General features: G+C 42.7%; 1 protein-coding gene across 6 annotated transcripts in view; it reads left to right on the top strand.

The window, feature by feature from the left end:
* LOC134350415 (alpha-actinin-2) overlaps nt 1-18,906 on the top strand; it is a 115,305-nt gene that overhangs the window by 68,916 nt on the left and 27,483 nt on the right. For all 6 annotated transcript variants that reach the window (XM_063055589.1, XM_063055588.1, XM_063055584.1 and 3 more), the window contains 5 exons: nt 421-651; nt 2,240-2,387; nt 2,708-2,858; nt 8,534-8,642; nt 18,720-18,860. In XM_063055589.1, coding sequence (XP_062911659.1) covers nt 421-651; nt 2,240-2,387; nt 2,708-2,858; nt 8,534-8,642; nt 18,720-18,860 — 780 coding nt within the window. The remainder of the gene's footprint in view (nt 1-420; nt 652-2,239; nt 2,388-2,707; nt 2,859-8,533; nt 8,643-18,719; nt 18,861-18,906) is intronic.

Here is an 18,906-nt window from a genome sequence, read left to right as displayed (position 1 = left end):
AGTGGGGATCTGCCTCCCACTTAGAGCCATTAAGCCATATAGTAGGCGCAACACGCCCTTTGACCCTGCTCATCTATGTCATCTAAGCTAATCCCATGTGGCCTATATCACTCTAAACCTAGCCATTCGATGCACTGTACCTGTCCAAGAATCTTTTAAATGTTGTACTTGCCTCTACCACTTCCTCTTAACGGCTCACTCCATAGACTCTCTATTCTCTGCTTGGAAAAGGTTTCCCAAAAGGTCCCTTTCAAATCTTTCCCCACGTTCTCTTCACCTATGCCGTCTAGTTTTGGACTTCCCTACTCTGTTTCAATCGGAGAGAGTATCTCAAAGGGATTGCGAAGGTGTTGAAGTCAGACGGTGGCAGGAACTTGTACTGTAATTCTGATTGGTGAGCTGAATTCCTGTCCCCGGCAGCTCCTGCAGTGGATTAAGAGGACCATCCCCTGGCTGGAAAATCGGACCCCAGAGAAGACCATGCAGGCCATGCAGCAGAAGTTGGAGGATTTCCGAGACTATCGCCGTCTGCACAAACCCCCCAAAATCCAAGAGAAGTGTCAGTTGGAAATCAACTTCAACACATTGCAGACCAAGCTGAGGATCAGCAACAGGCCAGCCTTCATGCCTTCCGAGGGCAAAATGGTTTCAGTAAGTTGTTTAAAAAGCCATTGTCAGATTTCAGATTTCAGTGTTAAATTTGTCAGATAGTTTCAGCGTTCATGCCTTTTGAGGGCAAAATGGTTTCAGTAAGTCATTTTAAAAGCCATTGTGAAATTTTCAGCTTAAGGTAGTTGATTAAATTTTGAATGGCCGGTACATAAATGGCTTTACAGAAAAGCTGCTTGATTTCTCATTATGGCTCATAACAGCATTGTTGTAAGGTTCATACTTTGTTGGAAGTTTGGCTGAATTAGCTGTCTTATTTTGCACAGTGCCAAAGTATCACTAATCCTTTGTCCATTGAGGCTGGCAATATTTATCAATTGTTATTAAATTGTAGAATTGTTGCTGCATTGAAGGAAGCAATTCGGCCCATTGTGTCTATGCCAGATCCTGGTCGACAGATCCAATCTCATCATAGTTCCCTGTTCTGTATTTCCATGACTGTTCCTTATTAATACTCTCAATAAAAACCAGTGAGGGAGAAAACAAAAATATACTGATTAGAACTATCAGAAGGCAAACATTTTACATTGACCCCTTTTGAAGTTAAGAGAAGATAAAACTTTATTTATCCTGAAGTAAATCATTGTTGTAGGGTTGTTCAGTCAGAAATAAATACTTTAAAATACAGAATGTAAGCAGTGAGGTACGAAAAAAGTACAAAATATTCATTTAAAAGTAATAGTGCAAAATACAGATATGGAATGAAACCATATACTTGTATACTTAAGAAGGAGGAGTTGTGTCAGGGAGAAAGGATTAAGGTTTGATGATTCAGTAATTTTCACCATCTCAGTAATCTGTTGAATTAGTAACCTCCTGGATTTCAAAAACTATTTCTTGTTAATCAGTCCTCTCATTCTTTACAGAGACTCTTGTTTCTGTAAGGATTGTACTCAAGGCAGACCCTGAAAGCAATGCATTGGGTAACTGGAGTTAAATAGCTATATTGTAAATTACTTGCTAACGTGTGTAGAATAACAAAATAAATTACAACTAATGATGCATTGGAATATGCATTTGTTTATTGTGAATATAACGAAGACTTAGTCCTCCCTCCTGCCTGACTTTTTTTTTGGTCTCTTTTTCTTTCAGTGAAAAGACGACATTGCAGAAGTTCGCAATTTCAGGAACAGTTTTGCACTTTTTACATTAAAAATACAAATTTTGGGCAATTTAAACTGCTCCACCATTCAACTAAGTCATGATCTGATCTTAATTCTACATTTCATCCAGCCATAGTAAAAATGAGTTTTGTGAGAACTCTTTGAGTTAAAATCACGTTGAGAATGAGTGTGAAGTAAAAGACAAGGTGGAATAAAAAGAAAGGAAAATACCTGTCATGATATTTTCATCTGCAAAAACAGGCTGAGTTTTAGCTACTTTCTGATGTTGAGAAATAGATATTTGAGGTATTTATAGGAATATGATCTATTCAGGATTTTTCTCAGCAGTTCCTTGGGTTTGGATTGTGATCACAAATGATTTGATTTGCAGGGAGAGGCTTGGGAAGAACAAAGCAAAACAATTCATTCCTCCTTTTCCCCCATCCTCACCCACTCCCCAAATCCAGGATATTGCAGGTGCATGGCAGCGTCTTGAGCAGGTAGAAAAAGGCTATGAGGAATGGCTCCTGAGTGAAATCAGAAGGTTGGAGCGTTTGGAGCACCTTGCTGAGAAGTTCAGACAGAAAGCCACATCTCAGGAAGTATGGTCACATGGTAAGGAGCCATCTGGAAAAACAATCTATGTCTTTGCGTATCAAGTTATATCTCTATAACACCCTAGCACCATTAATCTATTATCATTGCTAAACAGAGTTATGAATTAGAGTGTCGGCTGATGGTCAATATTACATATGCATGCAATAAATTCCTGAGTAATTGACTGATAAGCCATGTTGCTCTCCAGTTCCTGATCCACTTTCTGCTTCATTCATTCCATCATCCATCGTAGCCTCCTTATTTATTATCCACACCCTGATTTGAAAGTTCAAAATAGTTTAGAGCACAAAACTCATGTGGGCTCCTTTTCTCCACAGAGAAAGATTATATTTTGATGCAAAAAGACTATGAATCCGTTAGTTTGAGTGAAGTCCGGGCCCTGCTGAGAAAACATGAGGCATTTGAGAGTGATCTGGCTGCGCACCAGGACCGAGTGGAGCAAATAGCTGCCATCGCACAGGAGCTGAAGTACGTTCCATTTACGGGCTGACACCTGGTGGTGATTCGGTAACAAATGGCCTCTGTATAATCGAACTGTTTAAATTGTGAAAGACAACAGAAAATGGCTATGCCTTTTGAGTTTTGATAACAGCTGAACACATTAACTGAATGGATTTGGGATTTTTGATTGTTAGTTTCACAAAGGTTTTGACTTAAACCTTAATGGAATTTCCCTCAAGGTAATAATTAATACAGGTGATAAAAGTTGTTTTTTTTTCCGTGATGTACGAAGTAAAACCTGTGTGTTGTAATATAAAACAAATTATTTTAAAAATGGGTTGGCGGAAGGGCTGATTTTTAAGTTTCGGAAGGACAAGTTCCACGCACTTCACTCAATTCTGGAGGACTGCTCTTTCAGTTTTACACATATTTACTTCTTGCCTTGATTACCATGGAGCATGACTCATTTGTTGCATATGAGCTGAAGACATTTAGTGAACTGAAACTGCTGAATCAATAAGAACTGCTTGACCTTGCATGCTAGGACCATTGGTGGTAGAACTTCACTTAAGATTCTAGCCCAGGGGTTCCCAACTTTTTTATGTCTTGGACCAATACCATTAAGCAAGGGGTCTGTGGAACCTAGGTTGAGAACCACTGCTCTAGCATTTTGTTCTCAGACATCTGCGTCAGATGGTCAAAAACAGTTAACTGGTCACCAGTATTGATTTAAGTGAGCAGTATGCTTGAAGGAAATCTCATAAGAGTTGGAACCAGGTGTCTACTTGGCAGATGACAATAGAACCAAACTGTATAGTTTTTTTTAGATTATGAGAACACTCAGTCCTCTTTTATTGTCATTTAGAAATGCATACATGCATTAAGAAATGATACAATGTTTCTCCGGAGTGATATCACAGAAAACAGGACAAACCAAAGACTAACACTGACAGAACCACATAATTATAACATATAGTTACAACAGTGCAAAGCAATACCATAATTTGATGAAGAACAAACCATGGGCATGGTAAATAAAGTCTCAGAAGTCCCCGAGTCGATCGACTCCCGAGTTCCCGATAGCGGGCAGCAAAAGGGAGAAACTCCCTGCCATAAACCTCCAGGCACTCTCAACTTGCTGATGCCTTGGAAGCCATCAACCACAGCCAACACTGAGTCCATCCGTCCGAAAACTTTGAGCTTCCGACCAGCCTCTCCAATACAGCCTCCTGGGCACCATCCTCTGCCGAGCGCCTTCGACCTCGCCCTGGCTGCTGAAACACGCAAAGCCGAGGATTTCGGGGCCTTCTGCTCCGGAGATTCCGGTTACCACACAGTAGCAGCAACAGCGAAGCAGGCATTTCAGAAGTTTTCCAGATGTTCCTCCGTACTCTCATGTCCGTCTCCATCAAATCAGAATTGTGCACGGCCCCCTACTTGACGAATAACAGACATCACCACTGAAGTGGCTGCGTGCGCTGCCATCGCGTCGCCATCTTCTCCTCCTTATTTCAAATATTACAAAATAATCTATCTCATAAATTATTTTTTGGAAATAAACTTGCTCTGTTCAAAAAAAAGGAAAAGTATTTGTTGGGTTATTAAAGCACTGTGCAACATTTTGTAATATTGAGATCCTGATGTGTTTCAGTGACACCTCATGCTGTTTAAACTGACGTGAATTAGTTTCCTTGGTAACTTAAATCTATAATAATAAAATTCTTAATTAATATTTGTGGTATTTTCAGGGCAAAGGTCTGACACACAAAGTCTGATTTAACAACATTGAAAGTAAATAGAGTGGTATTTATTTTAAATGGCTCATTTGCCTTCTTGATAGACTGTTCTCAGTGGTGATTTATACGACTCCACTCAAAATAGCATGTTGCAATGCTGGTTACTCGCAGCGATGACAATATTCAACAAAACTTGCATCGTCAGCCCTCTTTGTTCAGGAGCATTTAACATCAGCCTTGCTTCTGAAATGGGAGTAGTCGGCGGACAAGTAGATTTTTACTTTATCTGGGTCAGTTTCCTTAGAGGCAGGATTAGGCTGCTGGTCCCCTGACTGATTATAAATTAATCCAGTGCCTGCAGTTAAATCAGATTATTTTGTTTTATAATTTAGTCTCATGGCTTGAGTCGCTTGGGCTTGGATGGCATGGGAGCTTTGATACAGCAACACAGGGAACAAAATCTCCTTGTTCCCATCCTTCTGGCGGAATTCTGACAAGGTAGAAACCTGTGAATTCTCCATTTGCTTTCCCCAAGTCACAATTGCGCCACTGACGTCTCTAGGCACATATGGAAGAGGAGGATGGAGCAGGAAGCTTGATACTGTTCTTTTGGCAGTTGACGTCAATTCATTGTAACTGGCTGCATGGGATCTTTGTGTTTGCTGAGATTGCTATTGCAAATGAGGTAGAATTTTAATGGTGGGTAAGGTGGCCTCCGAAGGCAAACGTGGATAGATAGTTTAAGAGCAATTAAATTCAGTGTTAGTCGCAGTAAATCCACATGTACAGCATGTCTGGCTGGACTTCAAACCTGTTCCTGTTCTCCCCCAGCCCTGCTCCGTCCCTGCTCCAACAAACCTATATCGTATGAAAACTTCTACTCTTTACCCTCAGTTCTGATGAAGGGTCTTTCATCTGAAACTTCAACATTCCACAGGTGCTCCCTGATTTTCTCTGCTTTTTCCAGTGTTGTCTTTTTATATTCTTGATTTGGGATGTTGTCTGCTAAGTAATTTATTTTCCTTTGCAGTAGACCATGTGCTTGAGCAAATGTCCACATTTTTTGTTCTCAACACCAAAAGCCTACTGATGATAGGATGATGTCTTCATGAATGCCACAGGCTGCATGTGTGGTCAAATCACAGGAATTATAGATGTTCAATCAGAGGAAATACAGTGTGGCTGTATTATATGTTGGGCTGAATGATGTCAGTTTTGGCTCTTGGTTCCAAATGGAGACATTCGTCTTCACACATTCAAATCAATGTAGTTCCCGGACGTATGTATGTACGCTGTGAAATTCCAAGACATGCTAACATTGAGAGATTCAAGGGTTGTCAGTTTGCCCTACTGCTGAACTCCTTGTGACCCAGGAACAGAATCCAATCTTGTTGAGATTTCTCTATATCACACAGGGAGAATCTCCTTGCTGCTTCTGTGCCAGGTCTGAGCCGTCACAAGACCTGAAACACCATTAATGTCAATAGGGTTTGTAGAATACAGGTTTAATATTTTAAATATTTCTTAATTGTGTATTTTAGGCTAACTTTATAAGCCACTGGTTCAATTTTAAAGTACTGTATCGCTGAACTTCAGAGACATTTGTAATACTAAATCAACATGGATGGCTCTTAAATAAATTGGCAAGCCATTTAGTTGACCAGGGTAATTAGGAAAGAGCAATAAATTCTGACCTTTGGAACGACCAAGTCCTCTTGACCATACAGTCAAACAAAACTGTTAATGTGAGCAAGTAAGAACTCACACCAAATAGAAGAAGCATTTCAGTTCTCTCAGTAACTTTTCACTTCCTCAGCTTATCAAGAATCTACTTTTCTGCCTTAAAAATACTTGAGGAGTCTGCTTCTGCTGTCCTTTGAGGAAGCAATTCCAGAAACTCAAGACCATCTGAGAGAAACAATATCACCACATCTCTGCCTTATTTTTAGTGATTTACTTGTCATATATTTTTCTACAAAATCAAGCCTTCTTTCCACACATACCTTGTCAAGTGCACCCCACCCACAATTTTTTTATTTTAGCTGTTACCTCCATTTTCCAGTGGATAAACTCTCGTTCATCCAATGCTTCCTTGTAAAAAAAAATGTGAGCATTTCAGGCATCAGTTTAATAAACCTTCCAAGAACTGCTTCCAAAGCACTTATTTCCTTCCTTAAATAGGGAGTCCAGTGCTGTGCATTGATCTCCAGACATGATCTTGCCGGTGCCCAACATAAGTTTTGAATTCTGCCTTCGATGTTCTTCATTCTAACTCAAAACATTCTGTTAGCTATCCTAATTATAACTGTACTTGCATCCCTGCTTTTTGGGAATCTTATCCGAGGATCCTCAGATCCTTTACACCAGAGAGCTCTGCAGTCTCACATGATTAAGAAAAAAATATATATATATATTTAATTTCTTATATTTATTTTTATGCTAGATATTTGCCCATGTCCTTAACTTACCCATTTCCCATACAGCTTCCATATATCATCTTTATAACTGCAATTAAAACTTTTGTTTTAAGTTGGCGCTCTTAAAGATGTGCGACAGCTTACTGGTAGTTCGGAAAGCAAGAGATTCAACTAAAAACATATAATATCTTTCCTGAAGCAAGTTGTGGTGAACTATCACTGTAGAAGTGAGGAGGTAGGTGGAGGCGAGGCACGTTTGAGGGGTGAGCTGTGCTGGGGCATGGTGAGGCGCATCGTGTTCGAGCCAGTGTCGCATACGGAGTTGTGGTTGCTGCCGGAATGGAGTGACTGATTTGGAGAGGAGTCGACGTGGAAGAGTTTCGGTGCCCGTCTACCTAACCCGGGTGCGAGGTTGGATCACTCCAAGTGCTGAGCCAATTTGTGAGATCGAGAATGGCTTTGGACCAGGCAGCCCAAGCGTATCGTGGCGCTGAGGTCTGAGTTCTCGAGCGAGGCACTACCCGGTGCTGGGACAATTTAAATACTGGCGCAGGTAGACTGGAAGCCCCAGTGTCTGGAACGGACGCGAGAGTTGGGCTGATTTCTCTCATTCTCCGATGAATGTTCATTTTTTTTCTACGGCGCTGAGGCTGGGAAGTGAACTTGTTGCTGTGCATTTTTGCCCCACTGGTGTGATGAACTGGGCCCGAGGGCTGGGCCTACTCCAGCTACTCCGGGAGTGGGCCTGGGACTCACTCTGGTCAGAATGCTGTTGACTTGCTTCTATTGTTTGCATGATTTGTGTTTTCTTTCTTTCTTTCTCTGTGCAGTCTTTGGTTTCTTGTTTTGTGGCTGCCTGTAAGCTGACAAACCTCAAGGTGTATAATTTAGATAATGAGACCACGCAATCCTCTTTTATTGTCATTTAGAAATGCATACATGCATTAAGAAATGATACAATGTTTCTCCGGAGTGATATCACAGAAAACAAGACAGACCAAAGACTAACACTGAAAAAACCACATAATTATAACATATAGTTACAGCAGTGCAAAGCAATACCATAATTTGATAAAGAACAGACCATAGGCACAGTAAAAAAAAGTTCTCGAAGTCCCTGAGTCGATCAACTCCCGAGTTCCTGATAGCAGGCGGCAAAAGGGAGAAACTCCCTGCCATAAACCTCCAGGCACCGTCAACTTGCCGATACCTTGGAAGCAGCCGACCTCAGCCGACCCTAAGTCAACCCGTCCGAAAACTCCGAGCTTCCGAGCAGCCTCTCCGATACAGCCTCCCAAGCGCCATCCTCTGCCGAGCGCCTTCAACCTCTCCCCGGCCGCTGAAACACGCAAAGCCGATGATTTCGGGGTCTTCAGCTCTGGAGATTCCGGTTACCACACAGTAGCAGCGGTAGCAAAGCTGTAATTTATACATTCTTTGATAATAATTGTACTTAAATCTGAATTATCCACGGTATATTGTACCTGTTAGGAGAGCCAGTTGGTTTTGTCATGATCTTGAAGGAACTTTACTGATTTTCTTTTTGAAGTGAGTTGGATTATCACAATGCTGCTGGAGTAAATGAACGATGCCAGAAGATTTGTGATAAATGGGATAATTTTGGAACTCTCACTCAGAAGCGGAGAGAAGCTTTAGAGGTAAGATTTATTTGAAGGAAACCACTTGCGTGACGGTATTTTCTGAATATTGTCTCTGAGTCTCATCTACATGATGTAAGGGTGAGGCTGTTGTTCACACATGATCCGCCATTTTCTATGGGAAAACCAGTGTTCAAAATAAACACAGGTATTGCATCAACTAACTGTAAGCATGTGTTGTTACAGGACATCCCTGCTGTATATGATACCAAAAAGTAACCCGACAGCACTTGCAGGGTTTTTTTTTTGTTTTACGCGGCTCAGGTATATTGTGGCCGTTTATAATTGCAGCTTTAATTTGAAGCTATTGGATAAAATTTGCAATGTGGATGCAAGATTGCTGTCTTTTTCCTCTCATCGGTAAGACTGAAGCCAATGGAACTGAGTACTGGGTGGCAGGCAACTGTGGTACTTAACAGAACATGTGGTGGCCTGAAAGAAATTGTGCAAGATTTTAAGGTTTTAAAGTCTGACATTCATGGTGGTGTAGTGGTTAGTGGTTAGCATAATGCTTTACAGCATCAGCGACCTGGGTTCAATTCCCAACTCTGCCTGTAAGGAGTGTGCACGTTCCCTCCGTGACCAGGTGGGTTTCCCTGGGGTGCTCCGGTTTCCTCCCATAGTCCAAAGATGTACCGGTTGGTAGGTTAACTGAACATTGTAAATTGTCCTATGATTAAACTAAGATTAAATTAAGGAATGCTGGGCAGTGTGGGTCAATGGACGAGAAGGCCCTATTCTGTGCTGTATCTCGAATAGATGGGTGGATAGACAAGTAGATAGAAGATTGGTGATTGGTTAGTTTTTTTTACTTCAAGACTGGTCCATTGAGCAGTTCCTTATCCTCTAGAAAGAAGTAAACACTAGTGAAGCCATTTACCTTTTGCTAATCTTTTACATTGTCATCCATTTGGGATTGTGTTGATTGCTTACTGGTTGGTTTATGGATTAAAAGTATTGAGCATTCATTGATGTCCCATCCATATCAGAATCAGGGTTATTATCACCGTCATGTGTCATGAAATTTGTTAACTTGGCAGCAGCAATATGATGCAATACACAGTGATATAGATAGAAAAGAAATAGGTCAATTACTTTAAGCATGTAAATGTGTATTAAATAGATTTAAAATAATGCAAAAAGCAGAAGTAATATATATAAAATACTGGCTATTCAGTAATGTTTAGATTCAGTTTACATTAGTGAATAGCCAATGTTTACTGAACAGTGTTTGGACTCTTGAAAAGATGCACACATTGACTTTAAGTACAAATGGAAATTTAACCCTGCGTCACTCAAAGTCTGTTGCATCGCTTTCTCTGAGCTCTGTGCCCAAAGAACTTGGATCTCTGGGCACACAGCCAGCAGCCAGCTTGCTGCTTTCGTTCTTCTGTCTCCCATGACACACCGATTTCCTGTGGAGGTGCCAGCCTCAAGTCTGCCCGCCTCCAGAGCCACGAAATCCCGGAACCCCAGAGGCGTGCTGGTCTTCTAGGCCGTGCCCTTGGTATGTCGAATAGTGGTCAGTTGTGAGACCCCGAGAGCGGGTCCCATCCCCGCAAAGATTCGAAGTCAGCGTGTAACTCCAGGTCAGGGTCTTCAAAAGAACCTTGAAAGGGGAAAATAGGGATATTAAGGATAGAAATAGAGCTGTTTCCGAAGATGCAAGCGAAGAAGTCGCCGTTGGGTGCATTATCTCCTAAGCTCCACCCAGTTCCTGGTTTATTGTCCATTCAGAAATCTGATGGTGGAGGGAAGAAGCTTCTCCTGAAACACTGAGTGTGTGTGTTTTCAGGCTCCTAGGCATGCCCTAGGTGAGGAGGGGGGTCCTTAATGATGGATGCCACCTTCTTGTGTCATCATCTTTTGAAGGTGTCGTTGATGCTGGGGAGGCAAGTGTCCATGCTGGAGCTGGCTAACTTTACAACTTTCTGTGGCTTTTTCCGATCTTCTGCTATGGTTGCTCCATACCAGATGGTGATGCAATCAGTTAGAATGCTACCCACGGTACATGTGTAAAAACTTGCAAGTGTTGTTGGTGACACCTCAAACTCCTAATGAAATATAGACACTGTCATGCTGCCTTTGTAATTGCATCAATATGTTGGACCCAGGAGAGATCTTCAGAGATGTTGACTCCAAGGAACTTGAAGCTGCTCATCCTTTCCACTGCTGATCCCTCAATGAGGACTGGTGTGTGTTCCCTTGACTCCCCCTTCCTGAAGTCCACAATCACATCCTTGATCTTACTGACATTGAGTGCACGGTTGTTGCTGCAACACCACTCAACCACTTAACCGTAACCCTGTACGCCGCCTTATTACTGTCTGAAATTCCACCAACAGTAGTTCTGTTCATCGGCAAACTTCTTGCTGGTGTTTGAGCTGTTCCTTGCCACTGAGCAGTGGGTTAAGTGCACATCCTTGAGGTGCACCAGTATTGATTGCAAAGGAGGAGAAGATATTATTTCTGATCCACACAGACTGTGGTCTCCTAGTAAGGAAGTCAAGGATCCAGTTGCAGAGGAAGGTACAGAGGCCCAAATTTTGGACTTGATGCAAATGGCAATTGAGGTGATTCTTGTCCAGGTGATCAAAGGCCAAGTGGAGAGTCAGTGAGATTGCAGCCACTGTAGACCATATGCAAATTGTAGCAGGCCCAGGTCTGTACTTAGGCTTGGCCAATGTCTCAAAGCACTTCATCACAGTAACTGTGCGTGCAACTGGGTGATAGTTGTTGAGACAGCCTAGCCCTGGAATGATTGTCACCCTTTTGTATCAGGTGGGGAACCTCTGACTGCAGCAGTGACAGATTGAAGATACCCTAGAACACTCCCACCAGTTGGTTGGCACAGGTTTTCAATGCCAGACCAGGTGCACCATTGGGGCCTGACACCATGAGAGGATTCGCCCTCTTGAAAGATGTTCTGACTTCTGCCTCCAAGACAGAGATCACAGGGTGTCACCAGATGCTGCAGAATTTTCACAGGTGTAGTTTTATTCTCCTTTTCGAAGTGTGTATAAAAAGCATTGAGCTCGTCTGGGAGTGAAGTGTCACAGCATTCATGATGTTAAGTATCGCCCTGTAGGAAATAATGGCTTGCAAACCCTGCCAGAGCTGATGTGCATGGGATTCTGTCTCTAACTTCAACCAGAATTCTTTATTCATTATTAAAATAGCCTTCCGTAGATCATACCTGGACTACTTGTATAGCTCTTAATCAACAGTCTTGAAAACCACAGATCTAGCCCTCAGCAAACTATGAATCTTCTGGGTCATCCAGGGCTTTTGCTTTGGGGATGTTTGGCACACACTCATCTGCACAAGTCTTGATGAAGTCAGTCAGTCTCTGAATATTGTCCCATCCAGCAACTCAAAGCAGTCCTCTAAGCACTCCTCTGCTGACCTTGACCTTGCCTTCCTGTCCTCACCACTGGTGCTGCAGTCTTTTGTGTCTGCCAATACGCCAGGTGTAGAAGTACAGCCAGGTGACCAGGCTTTCTAATGTGCGGGCAGTAAGTTCTTGATGGTGGTCTCCTCTTGCTCCACTGGTGATATGTTGGTGGCAGTTGTTCAGACTTCTTCAAGCTGGCCTGGATGAAATCCCCCACAATGATAGGAAAAGCATCAAGATGTGCTGTTTCATGTCTCTCGCTTGCAGAGCGTAGCTCCTCCAGTGCCTGGCTGACGCTGGCCTGAGATCAAATGTCCACCGTTACCAGGCAGAAAACTCCCTTGGCAGATAAAAAGTGCGGCATTTGACTGCCAGATGTTCCAGGTCAAGTGAGCTGGACTGGGACAGAACTGCCAGGTTTGCCATCTCTGTCCTGCTCATGAAAATGGTAGATGTGAGCCACATTTCCATGAAGCAAAGTACACAGCTGTCCCCAATGTCCCTCTGGTACTGCAATCTTGCTCTGATTTCTTCTATTTTATTTTCTAAAGACCGTAAATTCTCTAGCAGGATAGTCAGGAGTTGGGATCTAAAACCTCTGTTTCAATTCTGTTGGCAAACCAGCGCACCATCTCCACTTCCATTTTCATAAAGGGGAACTGCTGTCACAACCCAAGTCTGTAGTCTGGCATCTGGTGCTCTCACTAGGTTTAAGTATCAATAGATATTTTAAACGTCTTGAAACGGTGTTGCTGACTGAAGTACCTATCAGTGTGACTGTGGATTTCAGCTGTAGCAGGAAAACAGTGGGTTTCGTTTAATTGGGATATATCATACCCAGTATATTTTGGGCCAATTAAATGGTGGCCCCAAATAGCCAAGGTTTCATGGAAATAGTTGAAAGGTATAAAAAGGGGAAAGTACCATTTAACTGAGTAACAAATTATGTATTTAAACAGAACAAATTAGAAGACTACCAAAGCTACTACAGTACTATAAAAATGGCTATTTGTTCCTAATGGTTATCGACAGAGGAATTCCTATGGTGTACACTGATGTGTTCTTTTGATTGACTGTAAATGAACAAAATCAGTGTAGCCACCCAGTGCAGCTAGTGGACTGCCTTCAAGCAGTACTTTTGATGATTGCACCCTCCAAATCTTCATTTTAATTGTAACGTTCAAAATGATTGACAATGCATTCAAATTCTTCATAATTTCGAACTTTTTGAAGAAGTGAAATAGCTTCACTTTTACTCCTGGCATCTCCAAGACTGAAGGCTCAAAACCGCAGGCAGCAAAATGGTTCTGAATTGCCTTTCTGTTTATTGCTCATCAACTATAAGTGACTAAAATCACTGCTTTTTGAAAACACACAAGAGACGCTATTTCAAAACTGTTCACTCTGACCATGCTGTAGTGTCTAACAGCCACACGACATGTCCGCGATTGACACTCGTTAGAAAATGTTTGGTAACAGTTTCCTGTACCAATTAAGCAGCATAGTATCCCAAATAAACTAAGGGAATCCAGTCTATTTTCTAGATTTGTTTTTGTTCTTTGAGTTGTCTCAAATAAGGAGCTGCCCCAATTAACCGGAATCCATTGTACTTGATGCTTCCCCTCGGCGCCATCTTTCTCTCTCAGAGAAGGTTGACAAAGGGAATGCAATTGTCCACCTGGTGGTTAAAGTTTCTGGCAAAGGCTGATTAATAAATTCAGGCTTATGGAGAAGGAGGGTCATACTGAGCTTAATAAAGAAATAGGGCACTTGATTTGTGCAGGTTTGGGTCTTGACCCTTTATGCCTCTGAGGCTTGGGTTACTCACTGCAAGCATGCATAACACCGGTAATATACCACCAATGTCTCTTGCACAAAATCTCCAAACTCCCTGGAATGATAAACAAATGAAGGCTGGTGTCCCCTGCCAGTATTGAGTCTCAGTTGAAGTGGCAAATCATGTTGTTCAATGGCTGATTCCTGATGCTACAGGATCAGGGGATATGGCCTTAGATTTTGAACAAAAAGCACTGAGATGATGTAGAGGGGAAAAAAAACCTTTGAGTGGAAGAAATTCAATGTTAGCATTCATTTTGAGAGGGCTAGAATATAAAAGCAAGGATGTAATGCTGAGGCTGTATAAGGCACTGGTGAGGCCTCACTTGGAGCGTTGTGAACAGTTTTGGGCCCCTTATCTAAGAAGTGATGTGCTGACGTTGGAGAGGGTTCAGAGAAGGTTCACAAGAATGCTTCCAGGAACGCAAGGGTTACTGTATGAGGTGCATTTGATAGCTCTGGGCTTGTACTTGCTGGAATTTAGAAGAATAAAGGGGGAGCTCACTGAGACTTATCGAATATTGAAAGGAACACACACAAAATGCTGGATGAACTCAGCAGGTCAGGCAGCATCTATGGAAAAGAGTAAGTTGACATTTCAGGCTTCGACTCTTCTTTGAGACTCTTCTTCAGGACTGAGAGAAAAGAGGGGAGATGACAGCATAAAGATGGGGGAGGGTAAGGAGACTAGCTGGAAGGTGATAGGTGGAGCCAGGTGGGTGGGAAAGGTCAAGGGCTTGTGAAGGAAAAGTCTGATAGGAGAAAGGGAAGGAGAAGGGGACCCGGGGGAAGTAATAAGCAGGTAAGAAGAAACAAAAGGTCAGAGTGGGGAATAGAGGAGGGGAGGAGGTGGAATTCCTTCAGAAGAAGGAGAAATTGATATTCATGCCATCAAGTTGGAGAATACCCAGATGGAATGTAACCTGTTGCTCCTCCACCCTGAGAGTGGCGTCATTGTGGCACTTGAGGAAGCCGTGGCTTGACACGCCAGATCAGGAACAGGAATCGGGATTAAAATGTTTAGCCACCAGGAAATCCCACTTCACAAGATCACAAGACAAAGGAGCAGAAGTAGGCCATTTGGCCCATCGAGTCTGCTCCGCAGCTCCCCCATGAGCTAAACTATTCACCCATCTAGTTCCAATTTCCGGCTTTTTCCCCATATCCCTTGATACCCTGACTAAATAGATATCTGTCAATCTCCTCCTTAAACACCCTCAATGATCGGGCCTCCACAGCCATATGTGGCAACAAATTCCACAAATCCACGACCCTCTGGCTAAAAAAATTTCTCCTCATCTCTGTTTTAACTGGGTACCCTCTGATTCTAAGACTATGGCCTCTTGTCCTGGACTCACCCACCAAGGGAAACAACCTTTCCACATCTACTCTGTCCAACCCTTCCAACATTCGAAATGTTTCTATGAGATCCCCTCTCATTCTTCTATACTCTAATGAATACAATCCAAGGGCCGACAGATGCTCCTCATATGTTAGCCCCTGCATTCCAGGAATCATCCTCGTAAATCTTCTCTGAACTCTCTCCAACATCAGTATATCCTTTCTAAGATAGGGGGCCCAAAACTGCACGCAGTATTCCAAATGAGGTCTCACTAATGCCCCATAGAGCCTCATCAACACCTCCTTACTCTTATACACTATTCCTCTTGAGATGAATGCCAACATAGCATTCAACTTCGTGGTTAACCTTTAGGGTATCCTGCACGAGGACCCCCAAGTCCCTTTGCACTTCCGATTTTTGAATTTTCTCCCCATTTAAATAATAATCAGCCCGATTATTTCTTCTTCCGAAATGTACAACCGTACATTTGTCAACGTTGTATCTCATCTGCCATTTCTTTGCCCACTCTCCTAAACTGACTAAATCTCTCTGCAACCTTTCCGTTTCTTCAACATTTCCTGCTCCTCCACCTATCTTGGTGTCATCCGCAAACTTGGCCACAAAACCATTTAATCCATAATCCAAATCATCGATATACAGCGTAAAAAGAAGCGGCCCCAACACCGACCCCTGCGGAACACCACTAGTAACCGGCAACCAGTCAGAATAGGATCCCTTTATTCCCACCTTTTGCTTTCTGCCTATCAGCCAATGGTCCACCCATTTCAATATCTTTCCTATAATTCCATGGGCTCTCATCTTATTAAGCAGCCTCATATGCGGCACCTTATCGAAGGCCTTTTGAAAATCCAAATACACAACATCCACAGCTTCTCCCTTGTCAATCTTATTCGAGATTACCTCAAAAAATTCCAATAAATTGGTAAGGCAGGATCTTCCCTTCATGAAACCATGCTGGCTTCGGCCTATCTTGTCATGCACCTCGAGGTATTTCATAACCTTGTCCTTGAGGATTGACTCCAATATCTTTCCAACCACCGATGTCAGACTAATAGGTCTGTAATTTTCTTTTTGCTGCCTCCTTCCTTTCTCAAATAGCGGAACTACATTTGCGACCTTCCAGTCCTCCGGAACCATGCCAGAGTCTATTGATTCCTGGAAGATCATTTCCAATGCTTCCACAATCTCCAAAGCCACCTCCTTCAGAACCCTTGGGGGCACCTCATCCGGGCCGGAGACTTATCTATTCTTAGTCCATTTAGCTTCCCAAGCACTTTCTCTCTAGTTATTTTGACTGTACCTAATTCTATTCCCTGATACCTCTGGCTCTCAGGTATATTGCTCATGTCTTCCACTGTGAAGACTGATGTAAAATACTCATTCAGTTCCTCCGCCATCCATTATAATTACTCCAGCATCATTTTCAATCGGTCCCATATCTACCTTTGTCACTCTTTTACTCTTCATATATTTAAAAAAACTCTTAGTATCCTTTTTTATGTTAATCGCCAACTTCCTTTCATAATTCATCTTTTCTTTCCTAATGACTTCCTTAGTTTCTTTCTGTAAGTTTTTAAAGGTCTTCCGGTCCTCATTTTTCCCACTAATTTTTGCTTCCTTGTACGCCGATTCTTTTGCTTTTATTTGTGCCTTAACCTCTCTCGTTAGCCACATTTGTGCCATTTTTCCATTCATGATTTTCTTTTTTCTTGGAATATATTTTTCCTGCATTTTCCTTATTTCTTGTAGGAATTTCATCCAATTCTGCTCTGCCGTCCCTCCATTTAGTTTACTTTTCCAATTGACTTGGGCCAGTTCCTCTCTCATACCACTGTATTTTCCCCTGTTCCACTGAAATATCGATACCTGATACCAGCTTCTCCTTTTCAAATTTGAAACTGAACTCAATCATATTATGATCACTACTTCCAAGAGGTTCCTTTATCTCCTGCTCCCTAATTGCCTCAGGTTCGTTACACAGCACCCAATCCAAAACAGCCGGTCCCCTGGTGGGCTTCTGGACAAGTTGCTCCAAAAAGCCATCCTGTAGGCATTCTACAAACTCCCTCTCCTGAGATCCATTACCTTCCCGACTTCCCCAATCCACTTTCATATTAAAATCCCCCATAATTATCTTGACATTGTCCTTCTGACATGCTTTTTCTAATTCCAGCTGCAACTTGTAGTCCACATCCCGACTGCTGTTTGGACAGCATCCCGACACTTGTTGTGGATGTGCTTGAAAACAGGTCTCACCAAAGTCGAGGAGGCCACATCAAGAGCACCAGACACAATAGACAACCCAGCAGATACTTGGGTGAAGTGTTGTCTCACCTGGAAGGACTGTTTGGGACCCTGAATAGACGTGAGGGAGGAGGAGAATGGGCAGGTGTAGCACTTGGGGTGCTTGCAGGAATAGTGCCCAGAGGGAGATCAGTGGGGAGGAACAAATGGACAAAGGAATCACAGACGATCACTGTGGAAAGTGGGTGGGGCAGGGGGTAAAGATACGTTCAGTCATAGGATCGCTTTGAAGATCGCGGAGGTTGTGGAGGATAATGTGCTGGACACGGAGGCCTAGAAAGAGTCGATGTGGAGAGAATGTTTCCTATACCGGGGAAGCCTTGGACCAGAGGGCACAGCCTCAGAATAGAGACGAGTTCATTTAGAATGGAGATGAGGAATTTCTTCAGCCAAAGGGTGGTAAATCAATGGAATTCATTACCACAGGCGGCTTTGGAGGCCAAGTCATTGAGTGTATTTAAGGTGGAGTTTGATAGGCTGTTAATTAGTCAGGGTGTGAAAGGTTACAGGGAGAAAGCTGGGGAATGGGGTTGAGAGGTTAAATGGATGACTTGTGATGGAATGGCGGAGCAGACTCAATGAGACAAATGGCCTGATTCTGCTCCTACCTCTTATGCTTTTATGGAACTTGGAGCCCCCAAACAAAGCTGCAATCCTAGATGGTCAATGATTTTCAAAAGATAAGCACTGGAGAAAAAGAAATCGTGTAGCTCTGGAGGCAGTTTGTGTGTATGGAACCAACTGGTTGCCCTACAGAGCTGGTACGGAGAGCTGAAACACCTTCCTTTATGCCCAATGATTCTATGACTTGTATCAGTGTGTCTCTTGGCGTTTTCCTGATTGTGCAGGCCCTTCTCTGGTTCATGAAGAGGAAAGGATCACAATCTTGCTTTCATCCACTAGGTGGCATAAAACATCTACCAATTGAATGCCCTTAAAAGCTGTTGCTCATATCCTCTCTTCCCTCTGCCTTTGCATCTAGGGGAACTGGAATGGCAGTGGGAAGAAGGGACGTGGGCGGCAGATTTCTGTGGGGGGTCCCAAACAAGTGCAACCCAAGCTGCAGGTGCAGTTATATAAAAAAAAGTGTTTTAGTTCCACGATTGATGAATAATGACCTCTGTATTTCACAGTCCTTCTACAGCAGGAAGTAAATGTTCTTGCTCTGTCCAACTTGCAGAGAACCGAAAAATTATTGGAAACTGTTGATCAGCTCTTCTTAGAATTTGCAAAGAGGGCTTCCCCCTTTAACAACTGGATGGAAGGAGCAATGGAAGATCTGCAAGACATGTTTATTGTTCACAGCATTGAAGAAATTCAGGTACAGTCAAAATAGTGGATGACAATAGACACAGTGATGCTGCTTT

The sequence above is a fragment of the Mobula hypostoma genome, chromosome 8 (assembly GCF_963921235.1).
Source record: "Mobula hypostoma chromosome 8, sMobHyp1.1, whole genome shotgun sequence".
In the NCBI taxonomy this organism is placed as follows: Eukaryota; Metazoa; Chordata; class Chondrichthyes; order Myliobatiformes; family Myliobatidae; genus Mobula; species Mobula hypostoma.
The sequence above is the reverse complement of the archived record's forward strand: the minus strand, read 5'-3'. Positions and strand labels throughout refer to the sequence as shown.